This window comes from Lygodium microphyllum, chromosome 8 (assembly GCF_053477565.2).
Source record: "Lygodium microphyllum isolate KBCC chromosome 8, Lygodium_microphyllum_v1.1.10, whole genome shotgun sequence".
NCBI classification, from domain to species: domain Eukaryota; kingdom Viridiplantae; phylum Streptophyta; class Polypodiopsida; order Schizaeales; family Lygodiaceae; genus Lygodium; species Lygodium microphyllum.
The window spans coordinates 28,173,364-28,194,847 of NC_141142.1; the positions used below are offsets into that span (position 1 = coordinate 28,173,364).

The following is a 21,484-nucleotide window of genomic DNA, read 5'->3' on the forward strand; positions in this document are numbered from 1 at the left end:
AGAGCAATAGACGTGCTTTCACTTATAAAATAGCATTTATCCGTACTTATTACAACAGTAAAAAACCTATGTAAAACTGAACAAAAGAGTACTCAAATCAATCCCAAAGAATTCCAATACATTGGCATAACATCCCCAAATGATCCGACATCAAATAGACATCCTAAGAAGCATAAGTGACCTCCAAACAATGAATGAAGTGATGTCCTGAAATGTATGACACCAAACTATCACAAATTGTGGATCAATGGTTGATCTTGGGAGCTCCAAACTCATGTCAAGGATGTCCAGGAAGATTCCAAAGATTGTCAAGAGCTGGGAGGAGTGCCAAAAGCTAGAGTTTGGGGCAGGCTGATCAGGAATGAGAAGGCAACAAATAGTCGCAAATCACGTTGATGTTGCTACCCCTATTGCTAATCCTACTACTTGTACTGAGGCTTTGAAGTTAAACATGATCAAAGTGCACAATGCATACAATGCCTTATCAAACCACCTACAAGCTCACTAACCACACCATGTTGGGGTCTTTGTATGTTTGAACAGCCAATCTTGAGACAAGCCTTGAGACCAAAAACAAGGGTAAACTCAGAAAAGAACATTCTAAGTGAGTTCAAATAATCACATTTGAAAGTTAAAAGCCTAAAATTACGACTCAAGCCTTCTAATTGTTGAAGGGAAATCAATGCCAACCATGACACCACCTCAAACTTGAGCCAAAATGTATTTGACCCACCAATCACACCAAGACCCAAGTAGGCTAAGTGCCTAGCACCATTACAGCAAATAGCCTCATGTTTTAGCATCCCAACCACTCATCAATACCAATGGCAATGAACAAAAATTAGTTTCAACTTATGACCTAGGTTGTCCTTGAAAGAACATGTTGGAAAGATGACATAAACCTGCATCTTATTTTAATGTCTAATTAGCTTAGTTACAAACTAAAAATTTACTTGAATGTGGTTGCAGATTGAATATTTATCTGATAAAGATACAGAGCTACGCCATTCATGACATCCTGGCTTAATCCTTGCTACACATGAGCAGCCAGCACCGCAGTCTCAAGTTCAGTTAAGCATTTTTGAGAGACATTGAACCAAAATACAAGAGCTGCTCGAGCATACATAACACGCACCTCCTGAAGCACAAGATTACCATAGGTCCTTACAGCTTCCCTGCCACCCTCAATTTTAGTTTCAATTACTGACACCCCATTTTGCCTCTTGAAAAGAGGAGAGTAAGGCAGTGCATCAGCAGTGCTGACAATCGCACAGGACAAATGCTCCAATGGGTGTTCTCCACAGCGAAGTGCGCAGTTTTCAATAGTGAGTGAGCCCTTCTTATGAAGAAGGCAATTTCCAAGCTCTGCAATCACAGTAAGATTGGCCACTCTTCCGCTTGCTGAGAACTCCAGAGCACTGCAAATAAGTGAGTAAAAAACTCATTATTGTTAATCAAGCATTGCAGCATTATGTAAACATTTTGCCATACTGTTCCTTCCAAATAGATCGAAACACATATATCACTAGAAATATAAATCCAATTTCAATACAAAGCAAATGACCCAATAACAAGTAGGCATGAGACACACGGTGACATTAAAAAAAGACCTTACCCAGAAAGAAAAAGATACTCTTGCTGATCACTTGACACTCATTTTTAAACACAAGAGAAGCCAAAGATACCACAGATTGGACCATTCAGCAGCTAATTCAATAAGCCTGCATAACCCTATTAAGAATCCATAAATTCACTCTTACCACTTGTTTTTCAGGATTTGTGATGGGTGTGAGGTAGACTCCAAAGTGTATTGGAGACTAGATCCAGAGCAATGGTTTATGGTACCAGATTTTCGATACATGGACCGTAGATGGACCAGTTACAGCCAGATTTTCAATACATGGACAGTAGATGGACCCCTTAGTGCCAGAGGCTTCCAAGAACCAAGATATTAGATGAGATCAAAATTGGAGTTGGTGTTCCAGCATTTTAATGTGGAAATAGATTAAATGAGTCATTGCCATACCAGGACAATGCACTCATAAGAATCCAATAACTCAATATCACATTAAACCAACAAAAGAATGCTTGCGAGATTGAAATGGTTCCCTCACGAATTTTGTGCTGACAGAATAAGACTAACAAAAATATTCAATAAACTTCCAGAAATTTGGGGCTTTTCCCAAATTTGATCCTGTTTGTGCTTGCCAAGTGACATTTGTGTCAGAAATTACAAACATTGTGCGCGTTTAAATTGGGGATTTCGCCAAATTTAGTGAAATTTTACTCATTTGAGTGAAATTTGTCAACATTGGACCCATAAAATTTGGGGCTTTTGCTGTATTGGTGAAATTGTGTTCAGCTGAGTCAGATTGGCTGACATTCGTGCACACTTGGACCCGGAAATTTTGGGGCTTTTGCAAAATTTTGTGAAATTTTGCTAAATTTGCCTGTTTTATGCTCTCAAGAACATGTATAAATGCAATTGGGGCAGATTTGATAGTGAAATTATGGGGGTCTCGCTGACATCTGTGGATTTTGGCAAAGTTGATGCGTGAAATACACTTTGGGAATATTGCTGAAGCAAAGCAATCTCGTTGCCATAAGCAAAGTGATTTGAGCATTTTTATCTCCCGCTTGTGCGATTTTGGAGAAATTGCAGAGATTTCTTGGTGTTTTGTGTATCAGAAGTTGATACGAGCACATATGTATGCAGTACACATGTTGGACAGCTCCCATTGAGTTGATGTATTGCTGATTATTCATGTTGCAACAGTCTTAGTGATCATTTGCAGATCTAGGATTGTTGCAAATGTATTTTTTGGTGATATTGCTGAAATGGGAGTTATCTGGCAATGATGTATCCATTTAATGTATGCTGAAATTGCAGTGCAGTCATACTGCTGAAAGTCATTCGTTCTACTGCTGTACATGTACTTGGACTGAATCTTGCTATTATTTGCTGAAAATTTGGGCTGAAATCAACTAAATATTCAGCTCATTTTTGCTATCGTAAATTGCAGCATTGAATTTCTGGTGTATTGCTGAAAAATGGCTGCAAATGCTGCTAGCAGCAGTGACACTAAATCCCTCTTTGAAATCAAGAGGTTTGATGGCATTGGCTTTGACTTGTGGAAGGATAGGATGCAAGGCATTTTGTTTCTCAAGGACTGTGAATATACTCTCTTGGAGACTAAGCCTGCAGCTATGACACGTGGATTGGGCTAGACTTAACAAGAAGGCCATTGCATACATTAAGATGGCAGTGTCTCATGATGTACTTATAGACATCAAGCATCTTGATACAGGTTATGCTATATGGAAAAAGCTTAAGGACGCTTATGAAAATGCAACTCCTATGAATCAAGTGCATCTTATACATAAACTTGTGAACATGGAGTTGGATGAGTCTAAGCCAACATTTGAGCATTTGAGTACTTTCACAGGGGTTTTGAGTCAGTTGCAAGACTCTGGTTTGGCAGCTTTCGATGATAAATTGAAAGCTATTTTCTTATTGATGACTTTTCCTGACAGCGAGGAATCTTTGGTTGTGTCACATAGCAACAACCCCGCTTTGACTTTTGATGGTGTTAGAGATTCAATCCTTAATGAAGAAATCAGAAGAAAGTCTAGTGGTGAAAGCGATGGCTCAACTTACCATGTAAGAGGAAGGTCTGAAAAGAGGGGTAATGCAACCAGTAAAGGCAAAAGTAAAAGCAAAAGCAAGGGCAAACAGCAAGATGTTACATGCTATCAGTGTAGACGTAAAGGGTATAAAAAGCTCGATTACCGGTACTTCAAGAAAGAGCAAGAAAGAAAGAAACAGCAGGGTAAGAAAAAGAATGATGATAAGAAAGATGATGATAGCTCTTCCTCAAAAGAAGTTACAAAGGTAAATGTTGCATCTAGTGTGGTCATTGAAGAGCTTCCTGGCACTGAAGAGATAACTTAGTGCACTCTGATGTGTGCACTATGCCAGTTAATTCGTATGGGGATGCACGGTACTTTGTTACTTTCATTGATGATTTCAATAGAAAGTCATGGGTGTATATACTTAAGAGCAAAAAGGAAATGTTGGATGTTTTTTTAAAGTTTAATTCTTTTGTTACCACACAGAAAGGGCTTAAGTTGAATGCCATAAGAACAAATAATGGAAGTGAGTATGTCTCAAATGAATTTAACAAGTTTTGTGAGATGCATGGCATTAAGAGGGAGTTGACAGCCTCTTATAATCTTGCATCAAATGGCGTGGCTGAAAGATTTAATCACACACTTTGTGAGAGAGTCAAATGCATGCTGTCCACAGCTAATCTCCCGCAGCAGTTTTGGGAAGAGCCGCTTAAAATTGCAGTTCATGTTTGCAATCGCTCTCCCAATCATGCATTGGAAAATGGCATTCTTGAAGAGGTTTGCTCTGGCAACCTACTTCATATGACCATTTGCGTGTCTTTGTTTGTGATGCCTTTGTTCATGTACCTATAGAACAGAGGACCAAACTAGACATGAAATCCATCAAGGGCATCTTCATGGGATATGGAGATAAAGGAGAGATGGGTTCTAGAGTTTGGCTTCCTCAGGGCAGAAAGATAGTACGCAGCCAAGACATAGTATTTAATGAGGCAAAGTTGCTGAAAAATGCTACACATAGTGATCTTAACAAAAAGAATGTCAAATTTCAGCATGAACAGCCAGCCTTTCAGCAACCATTAGCTGAAAGTTCTGTCCCTTTTGATGCTGAAAATGAGCAGCAACCTATTGTGCTACAGCCAAAAGATCATGGACAGCAAACAGATGCACAGGATGAAATAGGACAATAGGAAGAATATGCTGAAAACAGATTACAGCAGCAAGAAAATGCTGAAAATCAGCCACCTGGTGATGGTGTACACATTCCTCAAGATGTAGGCCCATTGCTTGATAATATAGAACATTGGGCAAGAAGGTCTACACGTGTCAAAAGGCAACCACAGAGGTTGCAGCCATCTTTGGATTGCATTTTGTTGACTAATGAGGGTGAGCCTCTGACATTTAATTAAAGAGGCACAGTCATGTGAAAACAAGAGAAAGTGGGAGCTTGCTATGCAGGAAGAGATGAAGTCTCTATATACAAAGAACACATGGGAGCTTGTACCTTTGCCTAAGGATAGGAAAGCTATTCCTAATAAATGGGTTTACAAAGTGAAATCTATTAATGGAAATCCCAAGTACAGGGCACGACTAGTTGCTAAGGGCTATATACAAAAGGAAGGCATAGACTTCCAAGAGGTCTTTTCACCAGTGATGAAGATGACTACACTCCGTTTTTTGTTTGCTCTCACTGCATCCTTGGATTTAGAGTTGGATCAGATGGATGTGAAAACTACTTTTCTTCATGGTGACTTGAATGAAGAGTTGTATATGAAGCAGCCAGAAGGATTTGCTATTCCAGGAAAAGAGCATTTGGTTTGTAAGCTGAAACGCAGCTTATATGGGTTGAAACATGCCCCTAGACAATGGTACAAAAAATTTGATACCTTTGTGCTCAGCCATAGATTTAAATGCAATCATGCAAATCACTATTTATACACTAAAAAGGCTGATGATGGAAGCCTTATTGTGCTGGTTTTATATGTGGATGACATGCTGATTGCAGGACAGCATAAGAGTACTTTGAATGCTCTTAAAAGGCAGCTAAATTCAGCCTTCTCCATGAAAGATTTGGATGCAGCTGAACACATTTTGGGCATACGCATTAAAAGAGAGAGAGGGCAGCATTTGTTGTTACTCTCACAGGACAAGTACATCAGTAAAGTACTTGACAGGTTTAATATGGTTGATGCTAAGCCTCTTGGTGTGCCTTTACCGCCACATACAAAGCTTAGCAAAGTTGATTGCCCTAAGGATGATGCAACTGCTAGTGCCATGAAGGGTATACCTTATGCATCAACTTGTGGATCTTTGATATATGCCATGGTTGCAACTCGCCCTGACATTGCTCATGCAATGGGAGTTGTTAGTAGATTCATGTCTAACCCTGGCAAGCCACATTGGGAAGTAGTGAAATGTATCTTCGGATACTTAAAGGTTACACAAGAAAAGTGTATATGTTATGGAAAGGGTACACTAGAGTTGCAGGGATTTTGTGATTCGGACATGGTAGGAGATCTTGGCACTAGGAAATCTACCAGTGGGTATGTTTTTACTTTGGTTGGTGGGGCTATCTCTTGGTGTTCAAGATTGCAGATAATTGTGGCACGGAGTTCTACATAAGCTGAATATATTTCAGCCACAGAAGCTTCTAAGGAAGCTATTTGGCTTGGCTGTCTGGTCAAGGATTTTGGTCTTTCTTCACATACTCCAGTGCTTGGTTATGATAGCCAGAGTGCAATATGTCTGGCTAAGAATGCCATGTTCCATGCACGTACCAAACACAGATGTTCAGTATCACTTCATTTGATAGGTCTTGGATGATGGTCTTGTCACACTGACTAAGGTCAAAACCCAAGATAACCCTGCAAATGTTCTCATTAAGTGTCTTCCAAAGGCTTAGCATGAGCATTGCATGCATTTAGTGGGAGTTGGTTAGCTTAAAGGTACCACTTCGGGCCTTTAAGTGGGAGGTTGTTGGGCGTAAGTCCCTTCGTCTCCGTGTATATAGTCATACGGGTGTGAACACCCTTATTGTATCCTAACATATAAATACATTCTTTTATTCTTTGTGTACCATCACGATCAGGTACACCTATCTCTGCGTTCACTCTCCCTAACTCTTAGCTCTGCAGCTCGCACCTCAATCTCGCACTCCATTGCGCACTCTCTCCCCTTCAGAGTACTTTAACATACATCACTAGCATGAAATTCTGACTGGCTAACTTGATTTAGGCATGTAATCAACTGGGAAGAACTGTATCCCCCGCAGATTTATTTATTCAAAGTCTCCCTAGGGGACTTTAAATCCATAGACTGAAAATGTGGCTCAGTAAAATGTTAACATAAACAGTCCTCTGCCATTCTCAACCTTCTAAGTGGGTGTCAATCCTGCATGTTCTGCACTCTCAACAAGATCATGACCCTAATGGGCAACAAGGTGGCTGGCCAAAAAGGTACTAAAAGAAGCCCATGCCAGCACTGCTATCATGAGTGGAAACTGAGTAGAAGGAGATAAGGATGAGAGGATGACAGTGGAGAGCCCATCTGAGCCGTTGCAATCCCAGCTAATATTAAAGGAGTGGTTGTTAGTTTAAGGACCACCAAGACTCAGGCAAGATAGACAAGCTAAGGGAGGTGCCAAACCCCAAGACAGAGAGAGCATCACCTTGTTCATCTGATTCTGATGAGATTCAAGGGCCTGAAGTGCTTGACCTGCTACTGATAACACAATATAAAGAGCTTTCACAAATAGGTGGAAGAATCCAGCTCAGGGCAAAGAACAAGCAAGACAGAGTCGGAGCATCACCTCCTCCGGCTGGTCTGATGACCTAACTGTAACTGAACTGCTACAGCATAGTGAAAGAGTAATTGACAATGGAAACTTAAAAAATATTGAAAAAAGAACAATTGATAATGCTCTCCTACCTTCAACAACGTACTACTGACATCATGAAGGGCACTCTCAACCAAAGGCAATCAGGGAACCTCCCAAGTCAAAGGAGATTACTCTACCATTGCATGGGACTCATCAGAACAACAGTCCATAAGAGCATTTAACTCCACTTAAAATTCCTCAAGGAACTACTGGAGCCCTGTACAACGGGAAGAAAAATACGGACCTCTTGTGCCGCCCACTGAGAGGAATACTGTCCAACCTCCTAAAGGAGTTAACTGGACCAAATAAGCTTTGAGAAAAGAACAATTGATAGTGCTCTCCTACCTTCGACAACACACAACTGACAACATCAAGAAGGGCACTCTCAACCAAAGGCAATCAGGGAACCTTCCAAGTCAAAGGAGATTACTCTACCATTATTGGACTTATCAGAAACAACAGTCCATAAGAGCATTTGACTCCACTTAAAAAGGACCACTGTCCAACCTCCTAAAGAAGTTAACTGGACCAAATCCCGAGTCAGTGACTTGTGGATAATGGTGATGATGTGGTCACGCAGCAGAACCCATGCCCTAACACCTCTTTTGGAAAAGTGTTGGTGGGAAAAACAATGGGGAGCAAGCTTGAAACATGTATATGTGAGTGGCTGGAGCTGTTTGAGGGGTGAAACACAGGCTGGAAAGGCCTGTAGAAAATTTGCCAAGGTTGGGCAGCCTTAAGACTACTGGAGCAGCTATCCTGGGCTGTAGTGCTGGAAACAGAAGGTAAAACAGCTATCCTGTCTGCTCTTGAATTGGCCTTCTTCTGAACCTGCATGTGATGGCAAGAGGTCTGAGAAACACAGGCAAAAAGCTGAATGCTGAAGACCAGATCTAATACAATTGTAGCCCCTTCCCATCAAGCAAGAGCCACAACCTGCATAAAGACTCAGGCAACACCCGATGCAAACATGCCAGAACAAGAACAAAGGGGCCAACTGCTGCACTTATCTGAAAACACTAACATGCACATACATCTGGGATGTCTTGACTAGACTGGACACATGCATGAACATGAGGTCCAGGTCACCCCAAATCTTAAAAACAATAGATCAAGTTATGCAGATCGGCCTGACATTAAATTGGCTTAAACTAGAAAACCCAAAACAAACTTAAAAAATACAGGGAAATATAGAGTAAAAGATGCCACATGCGAGTCGTGCTACATCCTATCCTCCAGTTTTCATATGATATGAGTTTTTTTAAATCAATCAGCCGAAAAATAAAAACATAAGTCTCCAAGAGGATCATGAACACAAACTAACAATGATATGCTGGCAGCAACTATCAACTAGCAACTGAATTAACAGTTCTGTTGGGCAAAAGAAGGCAACCCCAAGCTCAGACAAAGGTTTTACAGAAAAAACATATCACAAAAAAACCTTTTTAGCAATATTGTACTTTAAGAGTATCTCACATCCATACAATCATCAAGCTACAGCCTAAACATTTGGACAAACTATTGAATGGTGAAAGAATCACTTTACAAAATTACCAGCACTAATCATCTCTTCCTTGCCCAACCACAAATACTATTTTCAACAAGTGTGTATTCATCTAAATGACATCTTGTCCAGCATCCAGTCAATCAAGAAGCACAATACCTGTCAAATCCTTGTGGACACATTAGTAAGGTGTCTTCTGGTATTACACCGCCTCCCAACTGCTCCATAAGAACGCGTAGTATATGCAAGATTTGTGAATGAAAGAGCCAAGCAAATGCGCCAATTCTTTAGCATAAAGCACTATACTATACCAAGCAAAGAGGCTTGTCAATACATATGTTTGAGATAGTATGTGTCACACCCGGATTGATAAGGATAGTGTCTCCAGGCCTGTAAACCAGCCAAAAGGTAGGGACTGATAATGTGATTTACCAAAGGTTGCAGGAAATGCTATACATCTGAGTACTGAGAAAAACACCCTCAAGCAGCATTGCCATGCACACATGTAACTGCAACCTGATAGGTGCAAAAACACTGTAAAATTTATTGACCACAGCCATGATCTGAACTAGAACTAGATTTTAAATATACACTTTCATTAAACTTGAGATAATAAAGCTATGAATGGGTTCAGACAGGAGCAGACCTTCAGTGAAACCAAAGGAAGTAACAACGTGCAAAGCCCAACAAATTAAACTGAAATCAACAAACAAATTACTCACAAAAGTGGAGCTAGAATACTCTACTGTTCTTTATATTACCGAAGAGATTTCAGCTTTGGAGTACAAAATGTTGATGCTCAGCTGGTAATAAGGGCTCCAAGCAAGTATTTGCTGATGACTATTGGCTCGAATAACATTTCTAGCAATCACACCCTTACTTTCAGAATTTCCCTTTGGAGCAAGATTGTTACCCTTAAACTTGTAACATGTCCTTGCATCAAGGCAAGGGCTGAATTTGCACTCTCTATCAACTATGCCTAATATTTTTAACTACAAATGTTAAATCTGGGACCCCAAGCTCTTGGACCGGGTGCCCAGATGCATGGTCAATGGACACCAGACAATGTTTATTGTGTGGCTCAAAGGCTCCCGACCAAAGGAGCTATTAGGAGCTGTATATCTTGCGAATAGATGAAAGGAACTTGGGAAATGTGCACTTCTAAGGTTGAAATGCAACTTTCAATCAATGTGAAAGTTGAATTTTGTGTTTGCAGTGGTCCTGATCCAAGCAGGCCTGGGCAAAAAGTCACAATTCCTATAGCTAGGCAGCAGTTTTCAGTCATTGGACAAAGTTTGTGATTGTTCAGCCGGTGTTTTGGTTTTTCAGCTGCTGTTTTGCCATCCATTACTGACATTTTGCTGGTTTTGCAGTCAACTCGACCCTTTTCTATAGGCCTTATCATCACCCAGCCAGTGTTTTGCTTTAGCTTTGTGTTTTCAGCCTGATCTGGACACTATCACAAGAAGGATTACTAATTAGATATGTTAGTTGTTGTGCTTTTGTCACTACACTCTCTTCACATTTGTTCCTATTTCTATATTTTTGAACTGTTTCCTTGAACTATTGAAGTTGTGGTGTTGAGCTGTGCATCCGAAAGTGCCTCTCTCTCTCTTTTTTTTTCGTAAATGCCTCTCTCTCTCTCTCTCTCTCTCACATTGAACCAGCCTTCCTCCGTGGTAAATAACCTGATTTAGCACTACCTGCTATCCTTGGAACCAAGTGTAAACCACTGAAAACTGTGTATCAACTCATCACTTTCTGATCTGAGAACTGATCACAAATTGATTGCAAAAACTGATCAGTAACTAATGCTAAAACTGATGCAAAACTAATCCCAAAAGCAACCCATAAACGGTTCTCAAACTGATCAAAAACTGAGTTGAAACTGATAAGAATTTTTGTCACAAAATTGGGACCATGCCAAACTGATCATAAACTAATGCAAAAGTATAGTTTTAGTGCCCAGGAGAAACTCATACTCATCTGTATACATATCACAGTGACTAGTACGCTCGGTTGTGACCTCATGGCACACATATTGTCAACACAGTATCTTGGATGCATGCTCAATACATCTGAGATCCACTACATACAAGAGCTGTCCACAGCTAGTGGAGTTGAAGTGCTACCTCCCAATTGAGCATCAAGCAATGGTCAAGATCCTTGCTTTGCTGAACCTAACTAAGCCTGAACCAAAGTTGCCTCTAACCGAAAGGCATCTCGGTAAAGCTACAACAACTGAGGATGGTCTGCCAAGTCATCCTCTTCCATCCACTTTGCATCTATTGGTCAAACAATGTTGAAGCTTCACCAAGAAGCATATGGAAACTTTACCTCTAACTTTATTTGCCTCGAAACCTCCACTAGGTTGTAGGTCTTTCTTCCCCTCAAGCATTGCAATGCTTTATACTTTCACATTGTTACAATGCATAAGAAAGCATTCTTGTTTGCATACTTTGGACCATTGCAATGTGACTGTGCATGGCAATTGGCATACTACCAGCCATACCAAGATACATTTTCCTATATATTGCATACATTACTAGTTGTATTTTTCTTCACAACCAACACTTACGAAGCATTTGCATGACCACATTAATAACATGAGTCCCAAACACAATGGATTGCATATATGCACTGTCAAACTTGCCACTTGCTCCAACATCATGTCAACAGTGCAATACATGGGGTTATGCATATTACCAACCATACCTGGATACATTGGGCCTTGCACACCACGCATTGTTTCCTACATATGATAAGGGGTTGTATCATACATCCCCATATGCAATTCCTGACCCACCAAAGCATGGAAACTAGTGCCACCACCAAAGTATCATGGCTGCCCCATCATTGCATGTATGCCTTGCTGTCCAAAAAGCATTGGATTGGCACTTCCAAGTTGGCCTTGCTATGCATCAATTGCCCCACTAGCATCATTTGCTTATCCTCACTGCCCACATTTGGAACATTGTGCTGCTGTATTGACTCTTCCTTCAGTGCATCTTGCTATCCCGAACCTCTTAAAGATGATTTCCTCTTCTTGTCTTTGCTGCCCTCCTTTAAGGAGTTCAAAAAGCGTATGAACTGAGGATCATTTGCCAATTGCATTTAATTTTAGTTGTTGTCCTCAGCTTATCTTTACACTAGTCTCATCAAATTCCTCTTCCTCTTGCTAGTCATTACCTTCAAGTGACCAAGAAAAACCCACCTCTTCTCCAATTCCCTCATTCTCAACTTGCTGCCCATGATCCGTGCCTTGTCCAAGATCAGGCATTGTATTTTTTCCAAGACTTTGTGAATTTTCAAATTGAGAGACATCATCCTTGCTTGATCCCATCTCACTACCTAAAGACATTCTTGCTGTGATGCTCAGCTGAATACAATTTCAGCACTAAAGCTAAGCTTTTGACCTTCAATCAAGTGCCTCAAACCCACCAATTCAAGGAAATTGATGGTATACAATTTCAGCACTAAAGCTAAGCTTTTGACCTTCAATCAGGTGCCTCAAGCCCACCAATTCGAGGAAATTGATAGTATCCCGGCAATGGAACCATGCAACCAGCCTTCCTCCTCGGATAGGGTGGTAAATAACCTAATTTAGCACTAATTACAGCAAGCATAAAATTCACATAAACTAAAAATGCACACTTTACCACTTTAATCTTAGACATTGGACACCCTATTTATCCCAAAATTGGCGCCCCTTACGGTATTTCTTTATCTTCTATTGCAAATGGAAGGAGTAGAACTGAGATCCTCTGATCTCCTCCGCTAATCCAAGTATCTCTTGCTATCAAAATTGACCAAGAAGCCTCCAAACCAATTTGCCCCTTGCTTTGCTTGGGGATTGGCCTTCACCCTGCTCCTTGAAAGACAAATTCAGCCCCAAATCTAATATTGGTTGGCTGGCCTCTTGAATCTCCTTGAAATTCCTCAATTTCAACTGCTCAAATTCAAGTCCCAAGCCCTCAATTCTAAGCACGCATCCCGTGGCAGCTATCAAAACCCTAACTTTTGTTGTAATTTAGGGTTTACAACAGAAATTGACTGAAATCTCTTCCTTTGATGGCTCAAACTCCTAGAAAATGCTAGGACAACTTGAGAGAGAGCTAGGGGATGAAAGAGTGCTGTACAAAGAGAAATTTCACAGCTTCATAGCGAGAAACACTGAAAAACTGCTGTTGCCTTGCTCAAACAGTCAGAAAGCTATCACCTACAACTTAGGACCACCAGAAAGATTGTTGTCCCCTTCTATATGCTATCATCTGCACTAGAAGGACCTTGGGCTATTGTCAACTACTTCTAGAGGGCTCCAAACTGCTGTCACATGCTGTAGGCTTGATCCCTATGGTTGCAAATCACATCAACGGCCTCTCCTTGCTCTCTAACAGCTTCCTTCTCTCTTAAATGGTTGGAATAGACTTCCACCAGCCCCTAAAAACGTTTTTTCCACTTGCATGGGCAAGTTTTGCCAAGTGACAACCGTCTAATCCCAATTTTCAGCATTATCCAACTTAATTAATTTTCAGAATATTAATTCTCAAAACTAATTTAATATTTATTCTAGTACTCAAAAAATTAATTTCACCAATCAATAATTAAATTCGCTGGGTCAATTTGTCTTCCAAGTATCCTTGAGCAGTTATTAACCCTTAGACTGGCATTAATTAATTAATTAATGCCTAGTCTCTAATGTCACCACTGGTAGTCGTGGCCAATGAATTGGTCTAGGCTAAAATCTGACACTAGGTACCACCTAGTACCTGTCTGGCATAACTTATTACACCTTCTGCCTTTAGCACCCACTACATCCTCAAGATTCTTGGCATGTTACCACAAAATAACTATCATGTGCATCACATATGCTAAACAACCTTGCACACTTGATTAATATCTTAATCAAATGTTATCGGCAAGATTAAATCATCTTAAAATTTCAAGTCATCTCACCTAAATGGCTCCTCCATGTTGCAATACTCATTACAAGCTTAAGAAACCTAAATATCTCACCTAAAGTGTTGTTATGAAAGCATGATTTGTATAGAAGCAACTCTATACGTCATTTCAATCTCAGCCTTGCATCCCTGAAAGCCCTCTCCTATTCCAAATGATTAGGAGGATAAAGACAACTATGAGGAAGCGGCCCTCGACTTAGACAATGATGCTGCCAAGGCTGTCAAAAGATGACGTACCAGCGAGACAGTAGGGTTTGCGGAGAGAAACACAGAGTGAACTAGGCAAACATGGAGAAGAGAAGAGAAGAGAGAAGAAACTCTAATGAATGAAATGATGAAGATCTGAATCATGGAGTGAATGTGATACAAGGGAACAAGGGTGCCGTAGCACAAGGAAAATGATGAAGACAACCACGAACCACAAACCACAATGTCCTCCTGAAGGGGTGTGAGGGTAGTGGAGAGACTAGAGAGAAGAGGTGACGGACTGAATGAATCAGCCGTGAGGAATGAATGAGAGAGTGGCCTATAAATAGGCATAGTCAGTCTAGGATGGCGCCCCTTTTTGGGGCTACAAACCCTAAACGGAAAACGCAAAAACGAAAACTGAGGGTGAAGGGTGAAGGGTTTCTTAACACCCCCTCTCACACCCAAAAATGGGAACAACAGAAAGAGTGAGCTGGGGATGCAATGCTACATGCTGAAGAATGCTCATGCAACAGGTGCCACTTGGACAGTGTCCCTCACGGAAAAATTGTTCACTTGCCCAAGCGCCCTAGTACAAAGATGATGAAAACATGAAATGCATAGAAGGAATTTCAAACTGTGTGTGGTGTCGAGAACCATAAGGATATGCCCGTACTCGATCTCGAGAGGTGGCTCCCTGCTAACCAAGTGACCAAGGCAAGAAAAGAAAAGAAGGAAAAAGATGTAGAGGATCCCGAAGATCCAAGATTTCCACCGGAAAGGGCACCTATAGTAAAGAACAGTAGATAGAGTGAACTAGAGAACCCGAAACTCAACCTCGGGAGAGAAGCCACTAGCTCCGTGCATCCATGCTGGAAGGAATACGAAGGCCTCGTCACCAAGTCGCAGCTGAACCTCCAAGGTTCCGATCTAGGTGGTACAAGAAGATCTTGGGTATCAGTAGAAGAGATGATTGGTCGAAGACAGCCACCCCAAGAAAGTAGAGGATGGATGAAGAACTTAATGTGGAGCAAGTTCCCTCTCTGAGATGGGAGGTGGAGGGGCCCCCACTGAAGTCGAAGAATAAATAGATGCCCTCTTTGAGGGCAAAGAAATAACATCCCCATCTGAAGTAGATAGGGAATCCAAAAACTCATGGATCACGGACTCCGAAATGTCTGATGATGAAGTGCGTGCCGCCAGCCGTGCCGAAGAGCTCCTAGAGATAGTCTCTCGAACCTGAGTAGTCGAGGGTGGGAAAGGGTGCGGCTCAGAATGAGCAAGAGATGGGCAACAGTCGCTGTCTCTCAATGGAGCAGACTGGGTAGCCGAAGAAGAGGAAGGAGTCGAGCAGCCACTCTCTCTCGAAGGAGCGGACTAACGAGAAGACGATATCAAACAATCAGTGTCTCTCGATGGAGTGGACTACAGAACCGCGGGCCGTGGTAGCCACTGTACCCGAAAATAGGTGGGAGAAGATTGCCGCTAGCATTGCGACGATCTCCAGGAGGTTGTGCGCATTGGATGCGTCTTATTGCCTTGAGCATAGTACTCTGATAGCCAATGTAGAACAATCTCTGTGGCCCAGAAAAGAGAGGTGGCACAAGGAGTGCCTGGTGGAAGACGCATATAATCCAGAGAGTGGGGAGCAAAAGTCAAAGTCGGCAAGCTTCGGTGGAATGATCGTTCGTGCCGCAGTAGGAACACCCATGTCAAAAGATGACATGCCAACGAGACAGTAGGGTTGGAAGTGAGCTACCAGTGGGAGGAGGATGCAACCAGCAGTAAGAGGTTGCAACCAGTAGAAAAACGCAGGTGAGGAGAGAGAAAGACTACAAACGCAGGCAATACAAGCAACAGGAGAGAGAAAGACTAAAAACGCAGGCAGCAAGTGAGAGAAAGACAATAAACGCAGGCAGGACAGCCTACAGGAGAGAGAAAGACTAGAGACGTACCTACAAACGCAGCAGTTTGCTGACGTGGGAGGCTGTACGACAACAGTTTAGATGATCAGCAGTCAGTCGCCAGGCAAAAACAGTAGCAATCAGCGTGTGGAGGACTGGAAACAGGCGCTAGACTGAGGAAACAGTGATGGACAGCAAGGGCTGAGATGTCCTCCACGAACTGGGTGTGTGGGCAGCAAGCTGATAACACCTGAAACCTGCAAAAACGAGATTGTTTTGTGAATGCAGAGTGATCAACAATAGTCGTTCTACTGTAAACAGCTGCAAACTGCGGGTGGAAGGCTTGAAACTGGTGCTAGACTGTAGATGACAGCAAGGGATAGCTGAGACTGTGATGTCCTCCGTGAAAAGGGGTGTGGGCAGCAAGCTGAAAACACCTAAAACCTGCAAAAACGAGATGTTGATGCAGCGGAAGAAGAAGAGAAGTGGATGCCGAAACCCCCACCGGACTTTGCCTTCACTGGAGTGGAGGATCTTTGCCGTTGTTTGAGCAGATCCAACTCTGATACCATGTCAAAAGATGACGTACCAGCAAGACAATAGGGTTTGCAGGGAGGAACACAGAGTGAACTCGGCAAACATGGAGAAGAGAAGAGAAGAGAGAAGAAACTCTGATGAATGGAATGATGAAGATCTAAATCATGGAGTGAATGTGATACAAGGGAACAAGGGTGCCATAGCACAAGGAAGATGATGAAGACAACCACGAACCGCAATGTCCTCCTGAAGGGGTGTGAGGGTAATGGAGAGGTTTGAGAGAAGAGGTGACGGACTGAATGAATCAGCTGTGAGGAATGAATGAGAGAGTGGCCTATAAATAGGCACAACCAGTCTAGGATAGCACCCCTTTTTGGGGCTGCAAACCCTAAACGCAAACCCTAACGCAAAACGCAAAAACGCAAACTGTGGGTAAAGGGTAAAGGGTTTCTCAACAAAGGCATATCCGCTCTTCTTCCGTGCATCTTGAAAGAAGTCCTTCCTACGATTACCTCCTACAAGACATCTCATAGAGATATGGGAGAAGGTATAACTTAAGTACAAGGCTCCATCGACCATGGAATTATGACCCTCTATGGCCAATTATAAAATATCAAGTTCAAGGTGACATACAATTCAATCATCGTTTCTTCTTAGGATGACACATCTCCAAGATCAGCTTCACAAGATGCAATCCACCCTTCCCAAAGATCTTGTGGGTATTGTTCTCTACAAGCTACCTCCACAGTTCAATGGTGTGGCTAATGCCTTACGAGCTCAAATATCAAAAACACCTATTAGCTTTGATCGTACGACCTCGATGTCACCTAAAGACAAGACTGCTTTGCATTTACAGGGGAGGTTTGCATCTCAATTTGGTGGCAACATGGATGCTTTTGCTACATCAGAGGGGTCACAAGCAGTAGTAGAAGAAAAGTCAATGCTACCATTGTCAGAAGGGATGTCTCCGAAAGGATCGCAAGCTTTGTTTCAAAGCCATGTTAGATTTGTTGCAGTGATTATGGAAATGGCAAAAAATGAAAGAGTTGAAAAATGGAGGTTTTTTAGTATATACTCGTTAAGGTAATGTATCCATGAATGAGTTGGTTATGATTCTAAAACAAAGGCCATGCATGCCTCTTCAACTTTCTAGCCCTAGTGGTGATGTCATCCCTCATGATTTTCCTTTGCCAGAGAGGGAGTATGAGAGGGTGGTAGTGGTGGGGCATCCAAGCCTCATCCAAAAATGCAAGTGTGGTGGATCTAGATTGCGGCTTTCCATAGCATCGACCAAGTCTAGCAAATTCAAATCTTGGAACTGGTGTGCTTCATATTGATGATGGGATGTTTGACATAGAGAACTCTTTACTCCTAGTCTAGTCTCCCACAAAAGGACACTTTGGTTGTTTGGTTGAAGGCAAGGAATCCAAGGTTATGACATGCTTTCCGACTCCTGAGAGTTGGTTAGTGATAGGCAATGAGATTCAGCTATTACTACCTTTTGTGTTCAGCACTTAGTATGATCAACACTCACATTAGTGTCTTTCCAAGGCACTTTGGTGGTGGCTTGATCATCCCCTACTTGGATATCCATGGTCCTATCTGGTTGTCATTGTTATATATATTGTGATGAGTCATTTATCATTGTATGTTTTATTGTATTGATCACCCATGATCTGAGAGAGGGTGTTAGCAATGCACATATCCTATGTGACAAGACCCATAGTATGTGCACATTTCATTTCTGAGTCTAGCCCATTTTAGCTGATTGACCTACATTTTAAGCGCCTAATGATGCTAGCCAATTGGTCATGTATGGTTGTATTGTTTTTGCCCATTTATGGGTGATTTCTCTCCCACTACTGGTCATGCAGCATCTTGATAATCATCCATTCAGCACATGTGCTTCCTGTTGGAGAGGGAGACTGCAGCACTCTTGGTTGCCCACTACCCGCGCCCATTTATGGTTGTATTATTTTGGCCTATGTATAGGCAAGTCTCTCTCCCATTGCTAACCACGCATCCTCACACTCATCAATTAGGGAGACTGCAGCACTCCGCTGATTGCCTACTGTCCATGCCATCGTAATACTCTTGAGTGTTGGTATAAGGTGTCAATTTCTCAAGTCTGTTCTCTCTAAGTTCTTTGTGTTCTTGCTGTTCTTTTGTGTTCTTTGTGTTCATAGCAGTTTCTATCAGCAGTATCTCTTTGCTTCCAAGGCTCCATCTAACATAGAGACCAAAGAGAAAATGATTGCCCTTGGTGACGTCTTTCTTCTCTGATCCAAGCTTCTCTCCCCTTTCAATGTTGCTTGTGTTGTAAGCTACGGCAAGGTTGCACCATGATGAAGGTGTGATAGAGCTGCAAGACAAGATTTCATGTACAAGAAGTACAAATCTTTGTTGTTCTGGGCTAGTGAGCTCCATACACGAGCTAAAGGCGCAGTGACCAGAATGGCCAAGTAGGCACTTGGGTACAATTGTTAGTTTTAACTTGTTGATTAAGAGAAAAGCAAAAGCATGCATGCACTCACACAATGTGAAGCGAGAAAACACACACACACATGCACGCACAGCAAAGCTAGCCAGAGCAACGTAACTGTTGAATGACTGAAAAGAAAGCTGTATCTCTAACGTTCAAAAGTACGACCACCTAAGAGGACAGTCACACAAGGCAAAGCCCCTCCCTGGCAAGAGGATAAAAAGTGCCTTTGTGATTGAGCACTTCACACTGAAACAACAACAAGAGGAGTACATGGGTGTAAACAAGATGATGCAACCAAATACTGACAAATTAGCAGCACAATCTTGTTCCAGGTACCACAATGTTTCCGTGCTTGTCACAATGCTGTCCCTCAGTCGACCATAGCCAAGAATTCATCTCTCTTGCTTCAAACTCGCTTCTCTCAGCCAGACTTAGGCTTTAATTATCAAAGGGCTGCCCAAATTTTCAAATGGGGTGCCCAAACTTAGGCTTTAAACTTGTTAATGTCCTTGCCCCAACTTCCCATTAATGTTCTAACCACTCTTTTCAACCTTAAATGGAAAGTTTTACATTTCCTGTGGTGCTAATGCAATGTCTATCAAGTCCAAATCTAAAACTAATTTCACATGCTTGTAACATAGATAATAATGGTTGCCCTAAAAAATAGGGACCTCCCTTTTCACATGCAGCAGACTTGACAAAAAAAGTAATCTTGAAACGACAAGTGACCACTGGTCCTGTGGTTCATGCAGTGAAGACTCGTGACCAACCATACAGGTTCACATCCCAGAATCAAGCAGAATACAATCATCATGACCACCACCTAAAGCATGCATGAGGTAGTACTCTACTTAACAATATGGTCTTCAATTAGATTTAAGGATTCTTACACATATGGTCTTCTAAATTTTATTAAAAATCATGCTTTCAACTATTGAAGATCATGCTTTCAACTATTGATGATGAAAATAGCCCTTTCATTCTCAGTATACTACAAAACAAGCACCCTCATTAATAACACTACCATTCCAACATCCCACCTTGTATGCACTTGTGGTCTTCAACTCGCCTTCAAACCACTTAAGCAAGTAGTGTATGCACTAATAGACTACCATTCAGACCACCTAATCAAATAGTTAACACGTAGTCTATGTGTATGCCACTCCACCCAGTTAAACAGGCAATAGGGTCTTCTAAATCATATCAACTCAATCTTAATATGACATATCAAATTTTCAAAGTAAATGAAAATAGACGAATAAGTAAAATCAAACTCAAACTCCGAATCTGACCTTGCTGCAGACACTGCATCTTGTATGGTGGGAAAAACATGAGAGTCTGACAAGAAGCTTGTCGGTTTGCCAACCCGTAGCCACATTCGTCTGTCAGAAGCCAATGTATGCCATCGCCTGCATACTCGAGCAGCATTGAAACGATCTGCGCAACTCAGTTCAATCTACTTAAATTGTCCGCCTACAAGAATGCCAAGGCAAACAAAAACAGTATACTTGCACATCAACGTACCTGGTAGAGGTGTAAGAAAGCTGAAAATGCGCATAAGACACCCATCATCAAGGAGATGCACAGGGCAACCCTGCCAGCGACAGGGAGAGTGCCGTTTCATCAGTGGGAATCTGCGAAAAAGAACAGAGAAACATCCAAGTCAGTAGATTTGGAACAAACATACAGCATCTAATGGTCGTACATTATATGTACGGGAAGATGTGCAAGTGGAGAAATTCAAGAAGCACAAGTCTTGCCCAATGCTTAACAACAAGAGTTAACTGCTATGAGCTGGAATACAGATACAAGCAGAGAAGCAACCGAATAGGTAAAATTGGAACAAACATACAGCATTTGATGGTCGTATATTACATACACGGGAAGACCTGCAGATGAAGAAACCTAAGAAGTACAAATCTTACCCAGTGCTCAACATCAAAAGGCAATTTTTATGAGATGAAACACAGATATTTCAATTAGAAATTGTCTGAACGGAAGAGTAGACATCTGAGTTCACGAATGAATTGCTGTATCAAAGTCCAGATTAAGAATTTCTGGGTGAGAAGCACAAATCTTGCCCAATGCTTAACAACAAGAGGCAACGGTTATGAGCTGAGACACAGATATTTTAGCCAGAAATCGTCTGCAAGGAAGCGCATGCATCTGGGTACATGAAACTAATGGCTGTATGAAAGGTCGGATTGAAGATTCTAGCACTCAATTCCCTGAGAAGCATATGAAAAACTCTGCAAACACGTACCTTGATCCGATGACGCTCCCCCTGTTGCTACGAAATACCCACAAACAGCATACGACGCTAAGTAAACGCCACTTAACTGCCCATCAAGGGATACTCTTTAACACTCGTTCTGGAGTTTAATCTTATTGCCTCGATACTCT

General features: G+C 41.7%; 1 protein-coding gene across 6 annotated transcripts; it reads right to left on the reverse strand.

Annotated features, from left to right (window-relative positions):
- Positions 1–948: 948 nt before the first annotated feature.
- SKIP5 (SKP1/ASK-interacting protein 5) lies at positions 949–21,484 on the reverse strand. 6 transcript variants are annotated; one of them, XM_087682713.1, is made up of 6 exons: positions 21,345–21,484; positions 20,606–20,715; positions 20,374–20,490; positions 9,370–9,398; positions 9,168–9,226; positions 949–1,418 (listed from the first exon to the last, which is right to left on the reverse strand). In XM_087682713.1, exons 2-6 carry the CDS (start codon positions 20,703–20,705, stop codon positions 1,034–1,036), a joined length of 690 nt encoding a protein of 229 aa, XP_087538839.1. In that variant the 5' UTR covers positions 20,706–20,715; positions 21,345–21,484; the 3' UTR covers positions 949–1,033. The 6 variants fall into 6 exon arrangements, with proteins under 6 accessions (XP_087538839.1, XP_087538836.1, XP_087538840.1 ...); XM_087682710.1 differs by having other exon boundaries at positions 9,370–9,524; XM_087682714.1 differs by having other exon boundaries at positions 20,374–20,518.

Coding starts and splice junctions, on each gene's coding strand:
- SKIP5 (XM_087682710.1), bottom strand. CDS start 20,705: ATGAAACGGCACTCTCCCTGTCGCTGGCAGGGTTGCCCTGTGCATCTC. Junction 20,491..20,605: donor CTTTCTTACACCTCTACCAG/GTACGTTGATGT, acceptor TCGAGTATGCAG/GCGATGGCATACATTGGCTT. Junction 1,419..9,167: donor TGTCCACAAGGATTTGACAG/GTATTGTGCTTC, acceptor ACTTATTTGCAG/TGCTCTGGAGTTCTCAGCAA.